The sequence below is a fragment of the Anolis carolinensis genome, chromosome 3, assembly GCF_035594765.1.
Source record: "Anolis carolinensis isolate JA03-04 chromosome 3, rAnoCar3.1.pri, whole genome shotgun sequence".
In the NCBI taxonomy this organism is placed as follows: Eukaryota; Metazoa; Chordata; class Lepidosauria; order Squamata; family Dactyloidae; genus Anolis; species Anolis carolinensis.
In genome coordinates this window covers 177,087,857-177,114,097 of record NC_085843.1, presented here as the reverse complement: position 1 = coordinate 177,114,097, position 26,241 = coordinate 177,087,857, and the positions used below count along the sequence as shown (strand labels likewise).

The window sequence follows — 26,241 nt, the reverse complement described above, 5'->3', positions numbered from 1 at the left end:
GCTCTATCCAACGGTCTTTCTTAGCATTAGCTAAGGCTGTAGATAGTTTTTGGCCTGCTGCTATAGTCCCATCACTGTATGGGTTCTCTTGAAATAATCTGAGATATTCTTGTAGCTGATTTAGTGATTCTTCGTTTAGGCCTGGTAGGTAGCTTGTGCGACAGCCTCTAGGGATTGAGAGCCTCGAGGATCTTTTCACAGCTTCTACGAGCAGGTCATAATTTTCTATAGAAGGTTCTATATCAGAAATAGCAGCTTCCAAGGTCTCTGTAAACTTTGTCCAGTTAGCTTTATTGAAGTTATATCTTCTGCGGAATGGGACACTTTTCGGTCTTACAGCTGCATATGCTACGCAGCATATTGGTCTGTGTTGTGTGTTAGGTATTGGGTTTAATACCCTTTTGGTGCATTGGTGGCTTATGCTTTCCTTTACAAAAATCAGATCAGGGTTATAACCATGCTTCCATCGGCCGCTATTAAATGATGGTGGTAATTTACTGTCATGAAGGAGGCTCATTCTACTATTGTCGGCCCACGTTAGAACTGCTTCGCCATTTCTATCATCTTCGTCATAGCCTGGCCAAAGGAATAATAGCTTGGAATAAGATACTTATTTTCAGATGTAATAATATTTACAAATATCAGGGGTGGGAATAAATAGGGTGGTACTTTCATCAGGATCTTTCTTAGAGACTTTGGGTTGATGTGTTAAGGTCAATCAAATATTAAATTTGAATGAGGCAAAAGGTAGTGTATAAATCTTTATAAGTGTCTTTTTTTAGTTTGCAATCCCAAATTCTTGTTGCCATTGATATATAAAGAGATATTGAGATATAATTATCCATTATCCACTCTTGGTTATATGGATGAACCAAATTTATCTCTTTTTCTAAAAGAAAAGTTGAGTATAAAGCAGTGTATAACTCTTTATAAGTTTATTTAGATTGTTTTTAATTACTAGGGCCATAATATAGTATTTAAAAACTCATCCAGGAACAAGAGAGTCAAGAATTAAGTTTCACCCATAATGTGGCTGGTGTCCCACTTGGAACCTGACTGAGAAAAAAAAATGACACTCAGCATCACATGACACAGAAGTAAATAGCATAAGTAGCAAAGGGCAACCTTTTAACAGTTCATTTTGGTGAAACTCTAGAACAGAAAATATTGTGAGGAACTTATAACATCTGAATCTGATCAAACAAAAGTAAGTACAGGTAAGTCATGATTAAGACATCTTGGCTATTTCAAAATATTGACATAAAATATAAGACCTAAAGCAAATAATATTTACTTTAGATTGTTATGTTGAAGGGTAGCTATAAACTGATCTTTCTGTTGTATTTTGCTAATTTGTTCACAAGATAATGTAATTGCTTCTCATTCCTTTTTTTAAAGGAATTGTCCAAAACTTCAATTTTTCTTAAAATTCGACTGTAGTGCCAGATACATATATTTATGTGTATGTGTCTTTAAATCACCTGTTGATTTTTGGCAACCTCGTGCATTTTATAGTGTTTTCTTAGGTTCATACTTTTCATAGGTGCTTTTGCAGTTCTTTTTTTCTGAAATATAGCCTAAAGCCTCTGATATTTGTTGTTGGACTCTCATCTAATTTCTAGCCAGGGCTAATTTTCAGAGATCAGACAGAATCAAGTGCCTTTGAGATATGTATATACAGATTTCCTGCGTCTTCCTTTTTGGAAGTGAAAGAGGCTAGGGGATAAAAAAGAACTGGATTATACAAAGAAGTACTAAGACTAGGGATGGATGGAAGGGAACCGTGATCTTTAATAGAAAAGAACCAAATTTAGGAGAAAATTTAGGACAACACCACAGGCCCTCTTGAGGTTGGATTTAGAGTAAGGACTGCTGTTATGGGGGATCCTGCCCAGTGAGTGTTATGCTAAAATAGATTTTCCCCAATTGAAAAGCACAAGGCTGAAAGCATCACTAGAGATTTATTCACAATCCGGCCAGAAGGGATACATGTAAGGCTAGTGCCAAAAATACATGCATAAGATGAATACAGAGCTGTAAGACTTCATACACTTGACAGCTATTCAGACTTCCTACTCTGCCTGTTCCCTTGCCTGGTTGGCCAGAAGGAGGGATGGTTTTGATCTGTGTTCCCATTGGCTGCTATTTTGATGACATTGCCACCTCTGGGTGGAGATTCCTTGTCTGAGGGAAGATGATGGAGGGGATTGGCCCAGTGAGGGCCAATCAGTTGTTGAGGGGTGGCTCTCCTGAGAAGAGTCGAGCACTCATCACTTCAAACACATGGAGACTTTTCCTTTTACCTCCCCATAGGACAACATCCAAATTAGAAACAGGAAGAACTATAGGCAGAGGGGAAACACGCAAGGAACTTTTCCAGAGGGACAAGGCGAAGCAAGAAGGGAGATCTCCAGAAAGGCAAACAAAAGGAGAGAGATCCCAGAGAAGAATAAAGAAACTCTGCATTTATTTAGAAACCTCAAATTCTCCTTCTTCCAGAACTTGCTTCATTGCCTTATTTGGACTTTTCTTCATATTAAAGAGTAAAAAAAATGTGTGTATGTCTACAGCTACTTTTAGTTTCTTTGCACCACTCATAGCTTCCTTGGATTTAGTCAGGAATAGGGACTTTTTTTAGCATACTATTTTGTCTGTCCTCTTAATAAAGAAATAATGGTTTTTGCTTTGCCTGACTTACTTTCCATTTTTGGTCTAACGTTTGCGTCAGTTGTCCAGTTTTAAAGACTTCAACCTCAAGGATCTTACAGTATAGAGCAGAGTCTCTCAAACCATGCTCCTCCAGATTTTTCTTTACTTCAGCTCCCACAATTCCTAACAGCTACTAAGTTGGCTGGGATTTCTGGGAGCTGACATCCAAAACACCTGGAGGAGTACAGTTTGAGCAACACTAATATAGGGAATGCCTGGGAGAATTTTTATCCCTAAACCAGTAAATGCAGAGATTGATCTTATCAATTTATTCTGTTTTATTAGATTAACTACATTATGTGGAGCATTACATATTTCAGACAGTTCTTACTTTCCAAAGACAAATGTAGGAGACCCTAGGGAATTAGAGAGACTACAGACTTCATCCCAAATGAATTTAATGAAATTATTCTCTGCCCATCAACTCAAAGCTGCCCCATTGCCTTCACTGGAAATAAGTACCATACTATAATAAGTGAATTAAATTGAATTTAACTGGCTTTAATTCCAGTGCATTGGTGTAACCACGTAGTTTGAGCTATAGTTAAGCTTAGTCTCCCAAGCTCACTTTAAAAGAGGCAATAATGTTTCAAAAATGTGTGCTATTCAAAAATGGAAACGAGGCAGGTATTCATATAGCAAAAATATATTCCTGAAACAATACTCTAATCCACAAACCTTGTTAACAGAGCACCAATTGTATTTTGATGAGAAAGCAAAAGGACTTTATAGATAAGATCTCAAAGCAATTTTTAACTGTGACAATTATCACAGAGATATAGCAAGGGCCAACATATACTTCACCAACATTTCCTGGAGGAAATGCATTGCTAATGTGCCCTTTGCTCAATAGTCAAGATATGAAACATTATAGATAAGCTGGATACTATGATATAAAGAATTAAAACCAAGTGAGACATGTAGTGGGATTTGCTAAAAAAAAAGGCTGGCTCTGTCTTTAGCTGGCATCAGAGCCGGTCCAACAATGAGGCGAATTAAGCGGTTGCTTGGGGTGCAAAACATACGGGGGCGCAGTTGAGACTGCTTTTCCTGTTGATTTCTTGTAAAACATGATGTTTTGGTGCTTAATTTGTAAAATCTTAATGTAATTTGATGTTTAATAGGCTTTTCCTTAATCCCTCCTTATTATCCAACATTTTTGCTTATCCAATGCTTTTTTTTTTTTAGTGATTGGTTGGGGGGGGGGCGCCAAAATTCTGTTCGTCTACACTTGAAAAATACCTAGGGCCGGCTCTGGCTGGCATAACATCATTTCAGGCAACAGAGTTGGGGTGTCGTGAAGGGCAGAAAATTGTTGGTTATTTAATGTCTTATAATTTTACTGCCAGGTTTGTGGAAAGTGCTTGCAAAATTTTCTCTCTTGTGTACCAAAAGAACCTATTTGGCTTTGCATAACTTCTTGAGTGGGTGCACGGGAACATCTTTTTCTGCTTTTCCCAAAGCAATAAAATTGCTCCTACTGCCTCTAACTGTAATGCAAAAAGAAAAGAGACTTGAAACCACAGGATGACAAAATGACAAAGGTCTAGTTTATAACACATGCAATAACAACCCCTGAACAGTAACCCTTAAATCTTCACGTGCTTCCTTTCTGTTCTCCTACTGGTCTCTATATAAGAAAAGTCTTTACTTACTGCACTTGACAAGATAAGTAGCAAAAGTGGGTAACCTCATTCTCTTATTGCCAGGCAATATTCTTCATGAGAGATATTGTCAGCGTTATCTGGTTCTCAAGCCATTTGTGAATGATAGGAGCTTCAATGAAATAGATACTAACTGGGTTTGAATATGGAGTTAACTCTTTCAAGCATCTTCCAAGTAGATCCAGAAATAATTCCATGAAGAGGGGAGAAATGCTAGCTCTGCTCCCTCCAATGCAGTCTCCATCCCTTTCTCCATTGGAAAAGGAATGCTGTAAAGTGAAGAGCCTCCTCAATCTAAAAAGGCTAAATAAAAAATATTCAGTTCTTCAGCCTAAAAGGTAAAGGTAACAGTTTCCCCTGACGTTAAGTCTAGGTTGGTGCTCATTTCCATTTCTAAGCTGAAGAGCCGGTGTTGTCCGTAGACACCTCCAAGGTCATGTGGCCGGCATGACTGCATGGAGTGCCGTTACCTTCCCATCAGAGCAGTACCTATTGATCTACTCACATTGGCATGTTTTCGAACTGCTAAGTTGACAGGAGCTGGAGCTAACAGTGGCCGCTCCCGCCGCTCCCGGGGCTTGAACCTGGGACCTTTCGGTCTGCAGCTCAGTGCTTTCATGTACTTTGCCACCGGGGCAAAGTCTACTGGTCTGTATATGAGGAGAAGTACTCTATGCAGTAACAAACAAGAAGGGGCTAATTAAGACCTCTGCCACATTTGCCACATACAACTCAATTTCTTCCTAATCTTCAGTTTGGATTGCTACAAAAATAAAACAACTTGTATGATCGATTGTGCACCAAGTACTAAGTACAACTTCTGCTATCTTTTCATACTGCTTTGCTTCAAAATGCACATCAATACCAGGAAGATCAGATGAATTAGGTTTTGTCTCTCATCCTCCACAGTGAAAGAGTGTCAGGGCTAACTGTAGTGTTAATTTTTTAAGTGTAGGTCCCAATTGCAACAAAATTCAGTAGTGACACAATGAAGGAGAGTCCAAAACAAAGGTATTTTGTCATAAGTGAATCTGTGTCCCTCCAGCTATGATAGGAATTTTATCTAGTTTCAGAACAAACAGAAGAATCCAAGGAGAGAAGTAACAGATGGTGTCATATAGTCCCTGACAAGGAGAAAGCCCTACTGGTTTGACTTTGAGGATTACTCTACTATAGTCTTGTATAGATAAAAGATTTATCTAACTCAGGGGTGTTAGGATAAAAATTGCTTTCTTCAAAAGTCTTCCTTTCGCCCCCTTAAATTCAAAATGTAACATGACACTTAAAATTTTCGAACCTTCAACTAATCAAAAATCTCTCGTTGGGTGCAAGGTGATGTGTGCAAAAGTTATTTAATGTGCTATACTTTATTCTCTGTTAATGATGAGACAAAAACTCAAACAGGGGTGAGAAAATCCATCATTTTACTTTTCTTCTGAGATTGAAATAATAGAATCATAGAATCATAGAGTTGGAAGATACCACAAGATCCAGTAACTCCATTCTGCCATGCTGCCAACATCCAATCAAAGCACACTTGAAAGATGTCAATCCAACCTCTGCTTTAAAACCTCCAGAGAAGGAGACTCTACCACACTCCGAGGAAGCATATTCCACTCCTAAACAGCTTTTACCATCAGAAAGTTCTTCCTAATTTTTAGATGGAATATATTAAACCTTCAGGTAGAATCTCTTAAACCTGATTCGATGGAGTATTTGAAACCGACTCTAGAACTTCCTCAAAAATGTTCTGAAATGGAATTCTTCCCCATAGGTACTGACCAGTGGCCAAATTCAATATATACAGCAAATTCCAGCATAGAGAGGATTATATTGTTATACTTGTCCACCATGTAGTTTTTAGAGATGAGATTTCTCTAAATCTTAACTCAGTCCAAATATAGTCATATGCAGAGCAAATCAGTTAATCAGCACTGGACCTGGAGAGATAACTTTGCACCTTTTGGTTTATCCACATTTTATGTCTTATTTTGTTTATTTGTTCGTATTTTAAAATCTCATGTTCTTTCAGTACTGAATCTGAAGAAATTAACAGTTTTTGACAAATTCTTACAAAAAAGAGTAAAACTGAATTCTTACCTGCCCCTAAATTTGTAACAGGGATGGCTGTGAGAGTACTTCTCCTCAAATTAGTGTGAGAAGAAGCTAAACAGAAACCTCAATTATGCTAGTATCTCAAAATTCTGCCCAATTGCTATCCATCCCTAAAATAACAACAACAAAAAGCCCCTTATGTACATTTGTAACGCAAATTAACAATGGCAGTTTTAACTAACTATTGGCTTCACACATTCCTTGGGCTTATCTACTATTACTGAATTTCTCACAGAAAATATTCTGATGGGTTTCCAGGGAACACCTCTGATTTCTGCAGCACATTTTGAGAAGTCAACTGTAGTACTACTCTTTTTGTTTTCTAGGAAGAACTATTCTTGAGCAATGTACTTGCAAGCTTTTTTCATTGTTGTGCTGCACATAATCCCGGTAAAGACAACTGTTCCTGACCAGAGCAGATGTGAAGATAAAGTGAATACTTGCATTATCCGTGATGGAATCCCTGGTGCCAATGGATTACCAGGCAGAGATGGGTTCGTGGGGCCTAAAGGTGAAAATGGAGAACAAGGTACTTTCTTATTATTCTTACACTATTAATACACAGGATTGATGGTGTTGACTGTGATTACGAGGGTCATCACATATAGATTTCAGGAAAAGAGAGGGATGAGATGCAATAGAGATGGACCTTTCAAGAAGAAATGCAACCAAAATAAGGATCATTGAAAAGCGCCTCACTCTTTTTTAAATGCATGCTCATAAATACTTATTCTTTATCTATCTTTTGGGAAGCAAATCCCAATTCAGTTGAGTCTTGTTAATACAATTTCCATTTGGACAGAATTATGATTGCGCAGCATGCATCTAAAGTCTGACAGAGCTACCCACACTTTTCTTCCCAAATCCCCATGTAATGGCAGAAAGGTGGCGGGGCAACATGCTTTGCCGCCTGTAAAGATGTCATGATCATTGTGTTTTATTCATGATTGTTATGTTTAGGTTGACTGTTTAAAGTTATATATTTCAGCTATTCTTATACAGAAGCTGGGAGCCTCTAAGGCATGGCCAAGAAAAGGGGCGTGGCTTCACCTTGCTGGTGGAAGCCTTAGAATTCAAAATTTAGCAGTTGGAATTTGGCAGTTGGAGTTTGTCGGTTGAGCAGAGCAGTTTTGGTTCTATTCAGTGGGAAAGGAATGTGATGGAAATAAAGAGATTGTGGGAGGAAGTTGAGCAGCTAGAGAGTTTTAGCGGAGAAGGGCTAAAATTAAAGTTGCTGAGCCTTTAGTAGGAATAACTAAAGAGCTGAGGTTACATCCCTAAGTCATAGAAGGACTAGGGTTAACCAGTTAAACTCCCCAGTCCAAGTTTGATCGGGTACAGATCAATTAAGTTCAAGAAGGACAGTATTCCTAACCGAAAGAAACAAGTCTTATAAAGCTAATACCATACTAAGCTCAGTGAAACGATTGCAAAGTCTTGCAACACTTACTGTACAGAAGTAACATCGTTCAACTTAAGTTATAACATTCTTGCAACTATCAAGCTTTGTACTATAAATAAACAAGTTACTGTTTCTTCAAATGTTGCTTATTATTTGAGCAAAGCATCTTTCAAAGGTGGTGGCAGCGACAACATAGAAAAGTGAAATACATAGAGGTAGAAGGTGAACCCTTCGCATTTTGGTGGCAGCGGTGGGATCCAAAAAGGTTCCATCCCTGTCATCACATCAAGTCTTCACATAATTGGTGGCAGCGGTGGGATCTGAAGGGATTCCATTCTCTGCCACGTCAAGTCCTCACATTAATTGGTGCCAAGCGGTGGGATACGTGTAACAAAGACTAATTCAGTGCCTAAGATACGTGTAACAAAAACTGATCACGCACCCCTAAGATGGTTGGATAATGTAAAAGGGACCAATAACAAATTATTGAGATGGAGTTTATCACTACAGGACTTTACATTTGATATTAAACATATAAAGGGCAAATGTAATGTAGTAGCTGATGCTCTATCCAGAGCACCTTGATCGGAAGACTTACAGGTTTGTATTTAGAGTTTAAGGTATGATGTTATGTTTATGTATAGATATGTATTTTGTGTTACTCTCTATTATTTTTGCTTATTCTGGGTCTAGAAAAAGCAAAAATAATCTTTCCGGGTTGGAAGGTATGTAAAGATGTCATGATCATTGTGTTTTATTCATGATTGTTATGTTTAGGTTGACTGTTTAAAGTTATATATTTCAGCTATTCTTATACAGAAGCTGGGAGCCTCTAAGGCATGGCCAAGAAAAGGGGCGTGGCTTCACCTTGCTGGTGGAAGCCTTAGAATTCAAAATTTAGCAGTTGGAATTTGGCAGTTGGAGTTTGTCGGTTGAGCAGAGCAGTTGGTTCTATTCAGTGGGAAAGGAGTGTGATGGAAATAAAGAGATTGTGGGAGGAAGTTGAGCAGCTAGAGAGTTTTAGCGGAGAAGGGCTAAAATTAAAGTTGCTGAGCCTTTAGTAGGAATAACTAAAGAGCTGAGGTTACATCCCTAAGTCATAGAAGGACTAGGGTTAACCAGTTAAACTCCCCAGTCCAAGTTTGATCGGGTACAGATCAATTAAGTTCAAGAAGGACAGTATTCCTAACCGAAAGAAACAAGTCTTATAAAGCTAATACCATACTAAGCTCAGTGAAACGATTGCAAAGTCTTGCAACACTTACTGTACAGAAGTAACATCGTTCAACTTAAGTTATAACATTCTTGCAACTATCAAGCTTTGTACTATAAATAAACAAGTTACTGTTTCTTCAAATGTTGCTTATTATTTGAGCAAAGCATCTTTCAAAGGTGGTGGCAGCGACAACATAGAAAAGTGAAATACATAGAGGTAGAAGGTGAACCCTTCGCATTTTGGTGGCAGCGGTGGGATCCAAAAAGGTTCCATCCCTGTCATCACATCAAGTCTTCACATAATTGGTGGCAGCGGTGGGATCTGAAGGGATTCCATTCTCTGCCACGTCAAGTCCTCACATTAATTGGTGCCAAGCGGTGGGATACGTGTAACAAAGACTAATTCAGTGCCTAAGATACGTGTAACAAAAACTGATCACGCACCCCTAAGATGGTTGGATAATGTAAAAGGGACCAATAACAAATTATTGAGATGGAGTTTATCACTACAGGACTTTACATTTGATATTAAACATATAAAGGGCAAATGTAATGTAGTAGCTGATGCTCTATCCAGAGCACCTTGATCGGAAGACTTACAGGTTTGTATTTAGAGTTTAAGGTATGATGTTATGTTTATGTATAGATATGTATTTTGTGTTACTCTCTATTATTTTTGCTTATTCTGGGTCTAGAAAAAGCAAAAATAATCTTTCCGGGTTGGAAGGTATGTAAAGATGTCATGATCATTGTGTTTTATTCATGATTGTTATGTTTAGGTTGACTGTTTAAAGTTATATATTTCAGCTATTCTTATACAGAAGCTGGGAGCCTCTAAGGCATGGCCAAGAAAAGGGGCGTGGCTTCACCTTGCTGGTGGAAGCCTTAGAATTCAAAATTTAGCAGTTGGAATTTGGCAGTTGGAGTTTGTCGGTTGAGCAGAGCAGTTGGTTCTATTCAGTGGGAAAGGAGTGTGATGGAAATAAAGAGATTGTGGGAGGAAGTTGAGCAGCTAGAGAGTTTTAGCGGAGAAGGGCTAAAATTAAAGTTGCTGAGCCTTTAGTAGGAATAACTAAAGAGCTGAGGTTACATCCCTAAGTCATAGAAGGACTAGGGTTAACCAGTTAAACTCCCCAGTCCAAGTTTGATCGGGTACAGATCAATTAAGTTCAAGAAGGACAGTATTCCTAACCGAAAGAAACAAGTCTTATAAAGCTAATACCATACTAAGCTCAGTGAAACGATTGAAAAGTCTTGCAACACTTACTGTACAGAAGTAACATCGTTCAACTTAAGTTATAACATTCTTGCAACTATCAAGCTTTGTACTATAAATAAACAAGTTACTGTTTCTTCAAATGTTGCTTATTATTTGAGCAAAGCATCTTTCAAAGGTGGTGGCAGCGACAACATAGAAAAGTGAAATACATAGAGGTAGAAGGTGAACCCTTCGCATTTTGGTGGCAGCGGTGGGATCCAAAAAGGTTCCATCCCTGTCATCACATCAAGTCTTCACATAATTGGTGGCAGCGGTGGGATCTGAAGGGATTCCATTCTCTGCCACGTCAAGTCCTCACACCGCCCTTTCTGCCATCTGATGAGGGGAGGGAAAGGGTGCCAAAGCACCCTCGCCCATTCCCTCCATATAATGAGGGGGGCAGGGAGGGCACATGGATGCCCTGCACTCTTTCCTTTTCACCAGTGGTTGTCAGCGCAACCACATAGCCCAAAGGGGCCATGTGAAGAGGTCCAAAGGAATGATGTCAAATACATCACGAGAAACAATTGAGTGGAGAATTATGAAAGCCAGAGAGTGAGTAGGTTCATACACAAATATAGTTTGTGTTCTGTAAAGGTACTCTAAGCATGGGAGGCAAGGGAGAAAAATAGCAGGAACATTTCAAAGATCACATGCTAGAGAAAGGAGGGAGAGATAAAGCCTATAAACTGAATAAAGATGGGTAAAATATGACCACCATAATGTTCCTTAAAAGAACGCATCCATGGAGGTAAGGAGAACAAAGATAGCATTACATCTTAACTATTTCCCCCACTCTCACAAAAAAACACAAAATAGTGTTGCTATGTACTTCTCAATAGCATATTTCAGAAACAAATAATATAAGGAAGACAATTGCCCTAGTAAACTGTTTCCATGCTTCCTGCTTGGTATTTTTAGCAATAGTATACTGGAGGAAAGATGCAAGGTTTTCTTTCCCAATTCCACCATGCTTTGACATCTGGTAGCTCCCATGTCACCAGGACAGTGACTCTATTCTGGGCTTTGGCTGGCTTTGAAGGGACAGCCCAATGTGCAAAAACTATTTAGGAATAGGATCTGGCACCTTGAATAACTCTTTTACAATCCTCATTGAAACCTGCTATGCTTTTATACATGCATTCACACACTCAGCAGCCATCATCTGAACTGTTCCCTCCTTTCTGAGGGGGAAAATATGTCCCTTTTATAAAATGAACAGTCAGGACTTCTGACTCTTTCAAAATATACATGCAGTCTATTGATGCCTGTTTCTCCCAACTATGCAATGTGGCAATGAAGTGTTTTTCTGATGCCAAAATTTATGTTCCATTAATAATACTCTTTTTGTCTGCTGGAATCCCTGATTCAATTAATGGAATGACCAGGACTGCGAGGGATCCAGGGTCCGCCAGGGAAAGCTGGGCCTCCTGGGCAGAAAGGAGATCTTGGACCCATAGGAGAGAAAGGATCACCTGGAAGTTGTGATGATTCAGGTAAGTGACTCTGATTTATTAGTCCCCCTCCTACCTTTAAATGAAAATGAAAGAATAGAATGCAATGGCTATGAGTCTTGGAATGATATGGGTCTAAAGTAGGCTTGCTGGCATGAAATGTTCTTTCTTGAAACATATTTGAATCCAACATGGCAAGCTAGGAAGGAGGAGAACTGGAGGGAAATGGCACACTGGAGGGAAGGTAGAGTCGACAATTGATATCAAACAGCAGGTTCCCTTTCCGAGCAAACAGAAAGGGAGAACATTCTTTTTAAGGACCTTAATGTGTAGTTATAGGGGGAACAAAAGCTGTCACTGTAGGTGCAGATTTAGGTAGAATAGGCCACAGAAGCAAGTCATTTCTGGTTTTCCTGCCATCTTGTGCCTTGACAGAGTTCATTGGTAGAGGTGGGAACACTCTAAGCAACTCCATGGAGTTGGGTCTAGCCATCAATCTGCTAAAAGGGTCAGGGATTATGTTATATTAGGGGCACACTACTTGGGATACCAGGTATTCTTGATTAAAGTGCACCAAGCATAGGCAATAGTGATGGACCCTGTGTGGACATCTGAGTCCTGTTGGAGAACTGGAGGTCAGGTACCGATGTGCTAATACTGTACCAAGGCTTGAAAAAATGTGCTATGTTTCCCAGGATTCCTCTGTAAGTATGGCCAACTGTTCATATGGTGACTGTGGTTCATGTAATTTTGAAAAACCTTTTCCAAGCTTTGCCACTCCTCCAATTATGTCTTAATCTGAGTCCAGATTAACCAAGACTGAAAGTGCAATTCCCTTAGCACACAAGGCTGCATGTGCATTTAATATGATTTATTTTCACCTCAGCAAATGTTGCAACTAAATTCTTTTCAGAGTTGAATCTGCTAAAAACGCAGATTAAGGATTTACAAATGGAAATGAAGAATCTGAAAGAAGATATCAAAAAAGAGAAAGGTAAATTGTTCCACATCCTTGTTGACAGATGAAATCTAGCACTGCTACAATTCAACTTTTTACTCTGTAACTTATACTATATTGAAAGAGCAATGCTGAATACAGTAGCATTCTAACTATGCTTACTAAGGATGTATGATCCATTAAAATGGTTCAAAAGTCAAATTTTGTTACTATTATGGTTTCTTTTTAAAATGTTGTTTATAAAAACTTATAAAATTACCCAAAAATCCATGAATAAGTGAAACTTTCTGACACTTGATTGGCCAACAGTGGTAAATTTTTTCTACCACAGTAGCAAGTTTCACCCCAATAGCTGTAAAAATGAGGGAGAAAGCAGCCCCTGAATTTCCCCACTTGCACAATTACTATAACTAAAAAGTAATGAAATTTTATTACTCTCATTACAGTAATGAAGGTTTTCCTAACTATACTTTAGAAACACTTTAGAAATGAAATGCCAGCACCCTCTAATTTTGTAATGACTTTTGAAATATTTTTTATTGCTCGCACATGCTCAATAGCCAATGCTCATGATTGCAAAATGGCAATATTATTACAATATTATTTCTGATATCAAAAGCCAGTGAAAGACCCAATTGCACACGTCTGGGCTTTTCCCTGCCATTGGTAATCCATCAAGGCAATCAAGCTGTTTCTGCTCCAATACCAGGTCTGAACCTGGACTGCAATAATTTCAAATAATAAATATATTTATAGGCCAGAAAGATCAATGAAAAAATTGTTTCAAAACTCATTATGAAATTAGGGGATGGGGGAAATTGTTTCTAAGGTGTTTACCTTAGGTCTGTCTCGTAACTATAATAAGTTAACTACTTTTAGTTACTTTTTGTTAAGTAATTGTGCCAATGGGGAAACTTCAGGGTTCCTTTCTCCCTCGTTGTTAGAGCTATTGGCATGAAACTTGCTACATTTACATTTACTAGTGTTAGCCCATCAAGTTTCAGAACGTTTCACTCATCCACGGGTTTTTGGGAAATTTTACAAGCAACATTTTAAAGAAACCCTATAAGAGCTATCTCCTTAAATTTTCTATAGAATGACACAAGATAACAGGGGCTCATTCCCTCCAAGTTTCAGAAATATTAATACATCTAATGGTTTTTGGAATTTTAAAAAAGTTTTGAAAAAAAGATTTTTTTTAAAGTCACAACAGTTATCTCATTGAATGACTTTAACCAGTAGAACTTCAATTTAGGGATTTCTTCCCAGCCCAGCACTGATTTACTTATTTGTATTGAAGTATCAATCAGTCCTCCTCTTTGCAGATTCAACAATTTATTGGAACTCTGGCTGCTGCTAGGAGGGACAAGTCTCTCCCCTATTGAGGCTTTCTGATGCTGAGCAGAATTCTGGGAAATGTAGTTTAGGGCAGGACCTTTTGAATTCTCTGCCACAGGGCTCCTCGCCTTCCCAAACTACACTTCCCAGAATTCTGTGCTCTCTCAGTCTCTTTCCCAGCTCACTCAACTCATCTTGCCCTGCTGCTTTCCTATCCTCATGATGAGAGGAAGCCTATCTCTTCTTAATTTAAAGAGGAATTGCAGCCTTCACCTTGCTGACTTCCTATGAAACTGACTTCCTAGCATTTAGAGAATTCAAACAAAAATGTATTGGGTGAATTTTGATTCGTAAGTTTTTGCATGCCCCCCCCCCCCATTTCTTAATATCTGTTTGTATATACAATACAAATTATATATGACTTATTATTTAAAAATGAAGATTTTTCACACCCCTATTATTGTACAACAGCATGGCCTAAAGGCACCATAGAGACTGCCTACGATTATCATGTTCTGTAAGCTATATTTTAGGGGAAAGGACTGGCAAAACTACCTTTGAGTATTCCTTGTGGATTCCTTCATGGAGCATCAATTACACCATGTAACAAAATTTGAAAGAAAATTCTTTTCCTGGTTTGATAGTATTATTTCCCTTTAATTGTGTGGTACTTTGAAAATACAGTAGAGTCTCACTTATCCAACACTCGCTTATCCAACGTTCTGGATTATCCAACGCATTTTTGTAGTCAATGTTTTCAATTCATCATGATATTTTGGTGCTAAATTCATAAATACAGTAATTACTACATAGCATTACTGTGTATTGAACTACTTTTTCTGTCAAATTTGTTGTATAACATGATGTTTTGGTGTTTAATTTGTAAAATCATAACCTAATTTGATGTTTAATAGGCTTTTCCTTAATCTCTCCTTATTATCCAACATATTCGCTTATCCAACGTTCTGCCAGCCCGTTTACGTTGGATAAGCGAGACTCTACTGTAGTTGTTATCCTCCAGAAACATCATTTTTGTGACAAACACAAACTATGTTGAATTGGTTGAGACTCGATCAGATATTCATTGAAAAACTATAGCAAAATGTGCTGCAGGATGTCCTGCAGAAACAAAATTTTGCAGTGTAATAAACATTTTCCATGTTTTTATAATAGACCCAATTAGGAAATGGCATTTATAACCTAGGAACAAAAATTGTGTTACATAATGTAATGAATTGAATAAGTACAAACAACTAAGTCCATGATTCAGTGTAATATCACACACACAGTGCCTAATCCTGTATAGTATCAAAACTTGGAATTGTGGAAGTGCTAGCAATCTCACTAAAACCAAATGTGATCATGGGGATTTTCAGACAGATGGGTGATATTTGGGGTCTTATAACTTTGTTTGATGCTGCTCCCTCACATGAGGTTGGAGGTGTATGATGAAATGTGTGACATATCTGTTTCTTTTTAGTTCTGCGTGTTCCTAATGGCATAATGGTTGGTGAGAAAACATTCCAAACAGATGGTTCCAGGGGCACATACGAAATTGCACAATCCAAATGTGCGCAGAGTGGTGGTGTACTTGCTTCTCCAAGGAATGCTCTTGAAAATAGTGCTTTGGTTGAAATAATGAATTCACATAATATAAATGTACTACTAGGAATAAATGATATGCAAACAGAGGGCACATTTAAGTATCCAGATGGAGAAATAATAAGTTTCGCAAATTGGAATGCAAATGAACCTAATGATGCTGGTGGGGAAGATTGTGTAGAAATTTTTGGAACTGGAAAATGGAATGACATCCCTTGTAGACTTGAAAGACTAATAGTTTGTGAATATTAAGTCAGAAATCATTCCAAGGATCACAGAATTTAATATATTTTATTTACCACTTTTAGCTAATTGAACTATACTTAATTGATCAACCATATGACTAAGATTTAGGAACTGATTAATTAAATAGATTTATTTTTGAATAAATTGTTATATGATTCTAACTTGAATGTGGAGTGTTGAAAAACTAATTTTGACAAAGCAAGAAACAAAAGTGACCACATTATTTGGTGGTGGAGAGGACATCTTCAATTCCATATTGCAGTAATACACTAGAAACAACATTACTTCTAAATGCTGCTGCTCAGTCGTTTTCGACTCTTCGTGACTTCATGGACCAGTCCACACCAGAGCTCCCTGTCGGCCGTCACCGCCCTCAGTTCCTTCAAGGTCAAGCCAGTCACTTCAAGGATACCGTCCATCCATCTTGCCCTTGGTCGGTCTCTCTTCCTTTTTCCTTCCATTATCCCCAGCATTGTGGTCTTTTCCAAGCTTTCCTGTCTCCTCATGATGTGGCCAAAATACTTCAGCTTTGCCTCTAATATCCTTCCCTCCAGTGAGCAGCCGGGCATTATTTCCTGGAGGATGGACTGGTTGGATCTTCTTGTGGTCCAAGGCACTCTCGGGATTTTCCTCCAGAACCAGAGTTCAAAAGAGTCTATCTTCCTTCGCTCAGCCTTCCTTATGGTCCAGCTCTCGCATACATAGGTTACTATGGGGAATACCATTGCTTTGACTATGCGGACCTTCGTTGCCAGTGTGATGTCTCTGCTCTTCACTATTTTGTCAAGGTTGGCCATTGCTCTCCTCCTAAGAAGTAAACGTCTTCTGATTTCCTGGCTGCAGTCTGCATCTGCAGTGATCTTCGCGCTGAGAAAAAAAAATCTGTCACTGCCTCCACGTTTTCTCTCTCTGTTTGCCAGTTATCAATAGGTGTAGTTGCCATGATCTTGGTTTTCTTGACGTTTAACTGCAACCCAGCTTTTGCACTTTCTTCTTTCACCTTGGTGATAAGGCTCCTCAGCTCCTCCTCACTTTCGGCCATCAGAGTGGTATCATCTGCTGTTGTTAATGTTTCTTCCAGAAATTTTAACTCCGGCCTTTGATTCCTCAAGCCCCGCATGTTGCATGATGTGTTCTGCATACAAGTTGAATAGGGAGGGTGAAAATATGCAGCCCTGCCACACTCCTTTCCCAATCTTGAACCAGTCTGTTGTTCCGTGATCTGTTCTTACTGTGGCTACTTGGTCTTTATACAGATTTCTCAGGAGACAGACAAGGTGACTTGGTATCCCCATACCACCAAGAACATGCCATAGTTTATTATGATCCACACAGTCGAAGGCTTTAGAATAGTCAATAAAGCAGAAGTAGATGTTTTTCTGAAACTCCCTGGCTTCCTCCATTATCCAGCGGATATTGGCAATTTGGTATCTCATTCCTCTGCCTTTTCTGAACCCAGCTTGGACACCTGGCAACTCTTGCTCCATGTATTGCTGGAGTCTGCCTTGCAGGATCTTGAGCAATACCTTATTGGCATGGGAAATAAGTGCCACTGTATGGAAGTTTGAGCATTCTTTAACATTTCCCTTTTTTGGTATGTGGATATAAATTGATTTTTTCCAATCTGATGGCCAATCTTGTGTTTTCCATATTTGCTGGCATATGGCATGCATCACCTTGACAGCATCACCTTCCAAGATTTTAAACAGCTCAGCTGGGATCCTGTCGTCTCCTGCTGCGTCTCCTCTATATTATTATCCTTCCTATACAGATCTTCTGTATATTCTCGCCACCTATTTTTGATCTCTTCAGCTTCTGTTAGGTCCCTGCCATCTTTGTGCCCATTTTTGCCTGAAATTTGCCTCTGATGTTTCTGATTTTCTGGAAGAGATCTCTTGTCCTTCCTATCCTAGTGTCTTCTTCCACTTCCATGCATTGCTAGATCAAAAATAGTTCCTTGTCTCTCCTGGTTAACCTCTGGAATTGCGTATTTAATTGGCCGTATCTCCCCCTATCGCTGTTTCCTTTCGCCTTCCTTCTTTCTTGGGCTACTTCCAGTGTCTCAACAGACAACCATCTTGCCTTCTTGGTTTTCTTTTTCTATGGGGCGTACTTTGTTGCTGCCTCCTGAACAATGTTGTGGACTTCTGTCCATAGTTCTTCTGGGACTCTATTTATTAAATCTAGTCCCTGAAATCTATTCTTCACCTCCACTGCATATTCACTGGGAATATTTGTGAGATCATATCTAATTGACCTATGTATTTTCCCCATTCTCTTTAGTCTGATTCTAAATTTTGTAATAAGAAGTTCGTGATCTGAACTACAGTCAGCTCCAGGTCTTGTTTTCACTGACTGGATGGATGTCCGCCACCTTTGGCTGCAAAGGTGAAGTCGATGTGTAAAGCCGTCTTTTAGGTTGTTGGAATGTGTTTGTTATGCACATTGAGTTTTCCTGGCAAAATTCTATCAGCCTACGTCCTGCTTCATTTTGTTGTCCCAGACCATACTTGCCTGTGATTCCGGTTATCATCTGACTGCCCACCTTAGCATTCCAATCTCCTGTAATGAGAATAATGTCTCTTTTTGGTGTGTTATCCATAAGTGCTGCAGATCCTCGTAGAACTTATCTAATTCTGCTTCTTCAGCCGCTGTGGTTGGGACGTATGTTTGGGTCACTGTGATGTTAAATGGCTAGCCTTTAACTCGAATTGAGATCATTCTATCATTTTTTGGGTTGTATCCAATCACTGCTTTCGCAACTTTATTATTAACTATGAAGGCTACTCCATTTCTTCAGTGTTCCTCTTGTCTGCAGTAGTAGATCTGGTGGTCATCTTTTGTGAAGTGGCCCATTTCAGTTCACTGACTCCCAGAATGTCTGTCTTTAATCTTGACATCTCACCAATAACCACATCCAGTTTGCCCTGGCTCATAGATCTTACATTCCAGGTTCCTATAGTGTGTTGATCTCTAGAACATCAGATTCGTCCTATACCTCCAGCACTGTCGGCCATTAGCCTTCCTTTCGGCTTTGAGCTAACTGCGTCATCACGTCTGGGGCTACTTGGACTAGTCCTCTGCTCCTCCCCAGTAGCATTTTGACCATCTTCCGACCTGGGGGTTCTATCTTCCAATGGTATACCAACATTTCTCTGGTTGTACTGATCCATATAGTTTTCATGGCAAGAATACTGGGGTGGGTTGCCATTACCTTCCCCAGGGATCGTGCTTGGTCTGACCTCTCTGCCATGACCTTCCCGTCTTGGGTGGCCCTGCATGGTATAGCTCATGGCTTCATCGAGGCACTCAAGCCCCAGCACCACGTCAAGGTAACGATCCAAGCTGGAGTGCTTCTAAATAGTTTTCTAAATAACTTAGATTTTGAGAAAACAAATATTGACTTCTAGCAATCAAGGCATTCCTTTTTAAATGATTACAGATTGTCTGTTTAATAATCTGCTCTGGAATCTTTCCCAGTGCTGATGCCAGGCTGACTGGGCACTAATATTTGGGTCCACTTAGCAGGTTCCTCTACCCACCCCACCCCCCTTTAAAAAAATGTCAGAGACAACATTTAGTCCAGCTTGCTGGGACTTTTCATGTTCTCCATGCGTTTAAAAATTTGACAGATGTGCTAGGCCAGTGGCAGATGGATGGAGAGTGTATGTGTGAACTAACTAAAAAAAACATGAACACATTCCTATGCACATTGCATATATGTTGTTTATAGTATGAAAAAAGGAAAGAAGGAACAATACAATATTTAAAATGAAGAATAATTTTAACCAGCATAAACATAACAGTACTCAGTGAAAGATCCCCGGAGCCATCCAGTCCAACCCCCTTCTGCCATGCAGGAAAAGCACAATCAAAGCACCCCCAACAGATGTCCATCCAGCCTTTGTAATTAATAATAATAATAATAATAATAATAATAATAATAATAATAATAATAATAGGAGCAACCCCAGGAGCCATCTGTTAGCAAGAAAAAAAGGCTTTTGGGGGTGAGGGAGGGAAGGGAGAGAAGCAAGAAAGAAGAGGGAAATCTTGGAGACAAGGAGGAAGAAGGACCCATGAAGAACCTCAGGATGCTTCGCAAAGTCCCAAGGGTTTCACGGAGCACACTTTTAAGAACCATTGGACTAGAGACCTCTAAAACCATGGACCTTTCCCCCAGCTACTTATTTAAGGTTTTTTCCTATCTCACATGTGAGTTGTATATTTTATCCAGTTCTCTCTATAACCATTAGGCTATTATCTCCAGCACCTGGTGAACTCCTGTCTTCAAGAATGATGACTCCTCTCCACACAAAATTCATTTTAAGCCCTCCTGATCATATTTATAAAAGTCCTGGCCTAAAAAATACATTCCTGTCAACTGCTCAGAAATGTAACCCATCTCTTGCCAGAAAACCATCCTCATGAAAGCACATACCATGGTCCAAGAAGCTAAATCCCGTTACTGGCAGCACTATCTATTGAGTCAGTTGTTCATGTACACTATTCTTCTCTCTCTTCCTATGCCATATTCTTCAAATGGGAGGAAAAATGAAAGTACAACTTGTGTAATCCCTTGAGATATGCAGAAAGCAATCTTATAATGTGATTGATTCCCATATGGACCAAATGGTAATGGTCAGTTGGCTTGACAAGCCTTGTCACCTGCTTTGTTACATCACACATTTCTTTCCCCTCAGGGAGATAACAAAGCTTTCAAGTCAACCTATATCAAGCCTGCAAATCGCTGCTTTTGTTCCACTCAGCAGGGAGTCCCCTACCAACACCATATGTCTCCTTTACAGTTTGGTAGTGGCCATTCCTGGTGCTAACTGTTCCAGGTCCACCTGCACATTCCCTGAGGACAGACAACATTGCTTTTCTTCTTACTATTCCTTATCATCAAAGCTAGTAGAGAGAACTTCTCTTCAAATCTGTAGCTCCAAACTCAAAAAATGACCCCTAGTCCTTCTACTTCTGTGTGTCCTCCAAACTTTTACCACTTGTACATGATGTTATTGAGGACTCCAACCACACCCCTAATAGAAGAAGACATAGTTTTACCTCTGTGGGAATTGTAGTTTTCCAAGGACAAAAGGCCAGATGAACTGGAAAAGGCCTCCATCTGCATGACCTCCCTCAAGCCTCCAAAAGACCAGCAGCAGCCCACACTCCATAGCCTTATAATGTGCCCCCATACACAAACATACACACCAGGCACAGCTGTTTAGCCTGAGCCTGTCTGCACCAACAAATCTCCAAAGCTTCAACAGAGATTGCCCATCTTACCTTCTCCCTTCTCCCTAGTCAAGATGCAAGCCGAACAGCTAAAATGTATCCAATAGGGATGATCAAAATATCGAAATGATTCTTAATTCGGATTAATTTTGGATGTATCCGGCTTTTTGAACTGGTATCCGACACGGGCTAGCACGGCCCATCAAGCTTGGTAATTCGAAGCATTGTCGCCTTCCTCTCGTTATGTCTCTTTATTTTTTTCGTTATTTTTTTCCCCCAAAAATCATTTTTAAATATTTTTTTATTATTTTTAAAATATTTTTTAATGCAACGGAATTTGATTGGGAGCACAGCACAGCCAAACATGGCCTCTCCCCGACCAATCAGAGAAGTCCACACTGGATGCAAGGGTGGGGGCCAATGTCCTCTGCTTGCCCATGCTTTAGTTTTCTAGAAAAGCTCGTGAGGGTGGGTGGGTGGATTGATGGTGTTGTCTGTGGGCTGGGGACATATATTCTCCTGCTCCTCCTCCTTGTTTGCAAGATCAGGCTGGATCTACACTGCCCTATATCCTAGGATCTTATCCCAGTTTATCTGATTTAAACTGGATTATATAAATCCCCACTGCAATTTCTGGCATAAGAAGAAAAGTGAGGGATCTTGGCACACAGTTGTGAATCCTGGGGGAGTTTTGGGAAGGTTGACCCAAAACTTTTGGGAATTGTAGTTCACCCATACATTTTCTCATGGGAGCATTCATAAAAAACAAAAGACTGGGGTTTTTTCCTAAAACATAGTGTAGCATCTGAAAAAACTCACCCCTGAGCGCTTTCCCTCCTGGTTTAAAAGCGGGATAAGCCCCATTGAAGAAGCTCACTCCTGAGCGCTTTCCCTCCTGATTTAAAAGCGGAATAAGCCCCATCAAAGAAGAAACTCACCCCTGAGCACTTTCCCTCCTGGTTTAAAAATGGGATAAGCCCCATTGAAGAAGCTCACTCCTGAGCGCTTTCCCTCCTGGTGTAAAGGCGGGATAAGCCCCATCGGAGAAGCTCACTCCTGAGAGCTTTCCCTCCTAGTTTAAAAGCAGGCTAAACCCCATTACCTTCTTATCCCAGATTATCCGCTGCATATAAACTGGGATAAGAAGAAGTGATGGATCTGGAACACACTTGGCACAAAGACCCAGTATTGTCCAGCTGTAAATCCTGGGGGAGTTTTGGGAAGGTTGACACAAGACATTTGGGAATTGTAGTTCGCCCACATCCTCCTTATACATTTTCTCATGGGAGCATTCATAAAAACAAAAGACTCAGGTTTTAAGCCTCGTAAGAAGAAACAGCAGCCCCTTGTTGGGACAGCATGGTTTAGTGTAGGTCAGGGGTCCTCAAAATTTTTAAGTGGAAGGCCCGTTCACAGTCCCTCAGACTGTTGGGGGGCCAGACTGTGGTGAAATATTCGAAAATCAGGATTGTTGTTGTAGTGTGCCTTCAAGTCTTTTCAGACTTAGGTCAACCCTAATTCGAATGTTTAGGATAGGGGCCAGGTACATGGCATTGGAGGGCTGCATCTGGCCCGTGGGCCGGGCTGTAATTTGGGGACTCCTGGTCTAATGTTTAGGACAGGGGCCAGGTAAATGGCATTGGGGGGCCTTAATTTGGGGGCCCCTGGTGTTGTGGTTTGAGAGTTGACTACAATTGTGGCTTCATTCCCCACTCAGCCATGGAAACCCACTGGGCAACCCACTGGAAATCTTGGGCAAGTCACACACTCTTAGCCCCAGAAAACCCAATGAAACAGTTTCAAACCAGGAACAGATTTCCTTATTCAGAGGCTGATGGCCATCTGTCAGGAGTGATTTGATGGTGTACTATGATTTCTGTTCCTGGGTAATAAATGTCATTTCCTACTTGGTTCTGTCATAGAAACATGGCAAAACTTTACACAGCCAAAACTTTGTCTTTGCACAAGGGATATGGGTCCCCCTGGGGGAGAAGAGCAGTATATGAAATAAATAAATAAATAAATAATGGTGCTATGATAGCACATTATGATTTCCTGGGACACTGTCCATCAATTTAACAAAGTTTCAGCCACAAAAACAAAGTTTCTCAAGTAGAACAATGACTTTCAATGTAAAGACAACACAATGAAACAGGAAATAAGACTTTCAAACCAGGAACAGATTTCTTCAATTATTAAAAATGGTTTATTATAAAAGCTATGAAAATTCGACAAAAATCAGAGGATGCAGGAAATGTTCTGCAATTTGCTGAGCTAGCAGGGTTGAATGTGTTATCCCACAGTACCAAATTTGATCAGGATAGCTCAAAAAATGAGGGTGGGAGAGCCCTGTAAAAGTCCCTCCAGTGCTGTTTTTTATGGCTGCACATGCGCATTAATGAACCAATTTAGAGCATTACGAATTTTTGGAAATATCCAAAAATTTTGAGGGGAAAAATCGGAAATAGTTTCTAAAACGAAGCACTGGCACCCCCTACTTTAGAAGCGAGAACTGAACCATTTTTTTCATTGATCGCTCATGCCTAGTATCCAAAGCACCTCCATTTCCAAATCCCTGCTACTATGTATCTCTCTATATTTCTTTTATTTTAATTTTTTTTCTTATGTGAATATGTGTGCACGGGTGGAGGGGATAAAATATAAACAAATAGGGAGAAATACCTTTTCCATCTTATGCTCAGCAAGGGAAAAACCCTCACTCTTCACCCCTTCCTTCTCTATAAGCTTATACCAAGTACCACATGAACACTCTTTCATATTTTTAATGTTTTTTAATTGTAATTATTGGAGTTTATAAAATGAAGGCAAACGTAAATGAACCTATGCTCTCCAGTAACCTCTCTTGAGCAATTCTAGATACCCATTCCACGCCCTGTGTTGGAACTAGAGATGGGACATAATCTATGGGACAAAGGGCCTTCCTGGATCTCAGCGGGAGCCCATCTGCCCACTGCCCACTGCCCAACAGTTCCCCATCGGGGATCTCAGCTATCTGAACCTATGCTCTCCAGTAACCTCTCTTGAGCAATTCTAGATACCCATTCCACGCCCTGTGTTGGAACTAGAGATGGGACATAATCTATGGGACAAAGGGCCTTCCTGGATCTCAGCGGGAGCCCATCTGCCCACTGCCCACTGCCCAACAGTTCCCCATCGGGGATCTCAGCTATCTGTGGGACAAAGGTCCAGGATTAAACATTTGATTGCAATCCCATCAACAACATACATCTTTAGGACTCTTTCTTTGACTCCCCAGCATGGGAAGATGTCTGGGACAATAACCCCCATTGTCTACTCTGGCTGAGTCCAGTATCTGCATAACCCTGTCAAATTATCTTTTGGACTTTTCTTTGTCTCCAGCATTCCATTGCTATACACCTAGGGGTTGGCTTGACTTCTAGGGACCTGGCCGCCCCAAGACTGCTTCTGCCAGCCCATTGGAAGCTTTGGGGCCTCCCAGCCCAGCTGGGAGGAGATCCCCCGTTATGTCATCACAGCCTCCTCCAATCATGGTGTGCACCAGCTAAGACCTGCCTTCTGACCAATCAGAGGCCTAGGGGATGACGGCCAACTTCTCAGCACTGGCCAATCAGGGGGTGGGGGGGGAGTTTCAAAACGTAGCAATAATAATGCATGAGAATTCATGTGCATAAAAATGTCCACTTATGATTATGATTTTACACTTGTACCCTTTGTGCATCCGTGCTGTACAAGTGTGTGTGTTTGTTTTTTGCACAAATTGAATAAAGGTCTCTGTAGTTTGCCTTTGTTAGGGATTCCTCTTCTTCAGAAGAGGAAGGGGAGCAGGAAAGTGTTCATGAATCTGAGGGTGAGTTGGAGTCTGAGGAGGAGACTTTGCTAGTACCCTCATTCCAGGAGAGGCGAAAGGAAACAGAGCAGAGATGTCATTCAGCTAGATTAGCTGCCAGAAATGCAGCTGAGTAATTAGGAACTGCCCTAGCAGCTGTGTGAGGACCCAGGGCTATAAATACAGAAGAAGATGCAGCCAGCTCTTGCTGATAATAAATTGACTCTAATGCCTTCAGTCTCTGTGTGCCTGCTCCAAGTTGCATCTGGATTTATGCCTGTTTCTTTGTCTGAAGTAAGACTTCCTGGATTTCTTTTGCATTAATTCACTGAATGTGCTGTACATTATGTTTTGCTGAAGTAAAGCAGTTTTCATTTACTTACCACAGTGTCTTAAGGCTGTTGAAAGACAAAACAGGACAGCCTTCAACCTGGTGAGATTCCTGGTTCCTGATTCATGCCATCCGCAGTTACCGAAGCTTGCCAGGTGTCCCTCAGTATCCACGGGAACTAGAAAAACTCCAAATTTCTGACATCATTGCAACCTGATCCCCTCCTCTGAGATGTCCCTTGTATTTTCATCCTCCAGAACAGTCTGCTCTGCTGTGTTGAAAAAGCCCATACTTCTAACAGGCAGGAGCAGTGTTTCTTAAACTCTGCTCCTCCAGATATTTAAACTTCCATAATTTCTAAAAGCTGGCAAACTGGCTGGGATTTCTGGGAGCTGATGTCCAAAACACCTGGAGGACCAAAGGCTGAGAAACACTGGGTTGGAGAGTAGATTCAAGTTGTTGGACCTTCTCTTGCAACAGAGTGCTAAGTATTTGGAAAGATGTCAAGGTCTCAGATGTTCCAAATGGCTTTTAACGGCTATATTTTGTTAACTATGTGTTTAATAAAGACACTTCTTAAAAACAATCTGAACAAAAACAACTGATTTTTGGAAATGGTATCATGTTTGTATAATAAGTATTTTAACAGCAAGAAATTGTCTAAAACGATTATTCTAGTATTTGTTTGAGATGGTTAAAACTGAAAAGAAGCTATTATATCAGATTTTATAAAACACTGTAGGCATTTCTCTCTCTCTCTCTTTTAAAAAAGCTCTTTCTAGTAATGTAAAATAATAGTGCATCTTTAACATTTGGAGTGGCATCAATCAGCCAGGTTTTACAAGAGGCATCAGCAAAGGGAAAAATCCCACATAAATA

At 40.0% G+C, this 26,241-nt stretch overlaps 2 protein-coding genes across 4 annotated transcripts in view; both read left to right on the top strand.

The window, feature by feature from the left end:
- The window catches only part of LOC100559603 (pulmonary surfactant-associated protein D), a 9,365-nt gene extending 6,812 nt beyond the window's left edge, over positions 1-2,553 (top strand). The window contains exon 3 of the mRNA XM_062975836.1: positions 2,314-2,553. Within this exon, the coding sequence (XP_062831906.1) occupies positions 2,314-2,330 (17 nt within the window). The 3' untranslated portion in view covers positions 2,331-2,553. The remainder of the gene's footprint in view (positions 1-2,313) is intronic.
- On the top strand, positions 1,102-26,241 carry LOC100561184 (mannose-binding protein). Of its 3 annotated transcripts, none has more exons than XM_008115793.3 (5): positions 1,102-1,217; positions 6,815-7,017; positions 11,752-11,859; positions 12,731-12,811; positions 25,420-26,241. In XM_008115793.3, exons 2-5 carry the CDS (start codon positions 6,834-6,836, stop codon positions 25,425-25,427), a joined length of 381 nt encoding a protein of 126 aa, XP_008114000.2. In that variant the 5' UTR covers positions 1,102-1,217; positions 6,815-6,833; the 3' UTR covers positions 25,428-26,241. The 3 variants fall into 3 exon arrangements, with proteins under 3 accessions (XP_008114000.2, XP_008113998.2, XP_003224133.2); XM_008115791.2 differs by lacking the exon at positions 25,420-26,241 and adding an exon at positions 15,594-16,128; XM_003224085.3 differs by lacking the exon at positions 25,420-26,241 and adding an exon at positions 15,594-16,128 and having other exon boundaries at positions 1,107-1,207.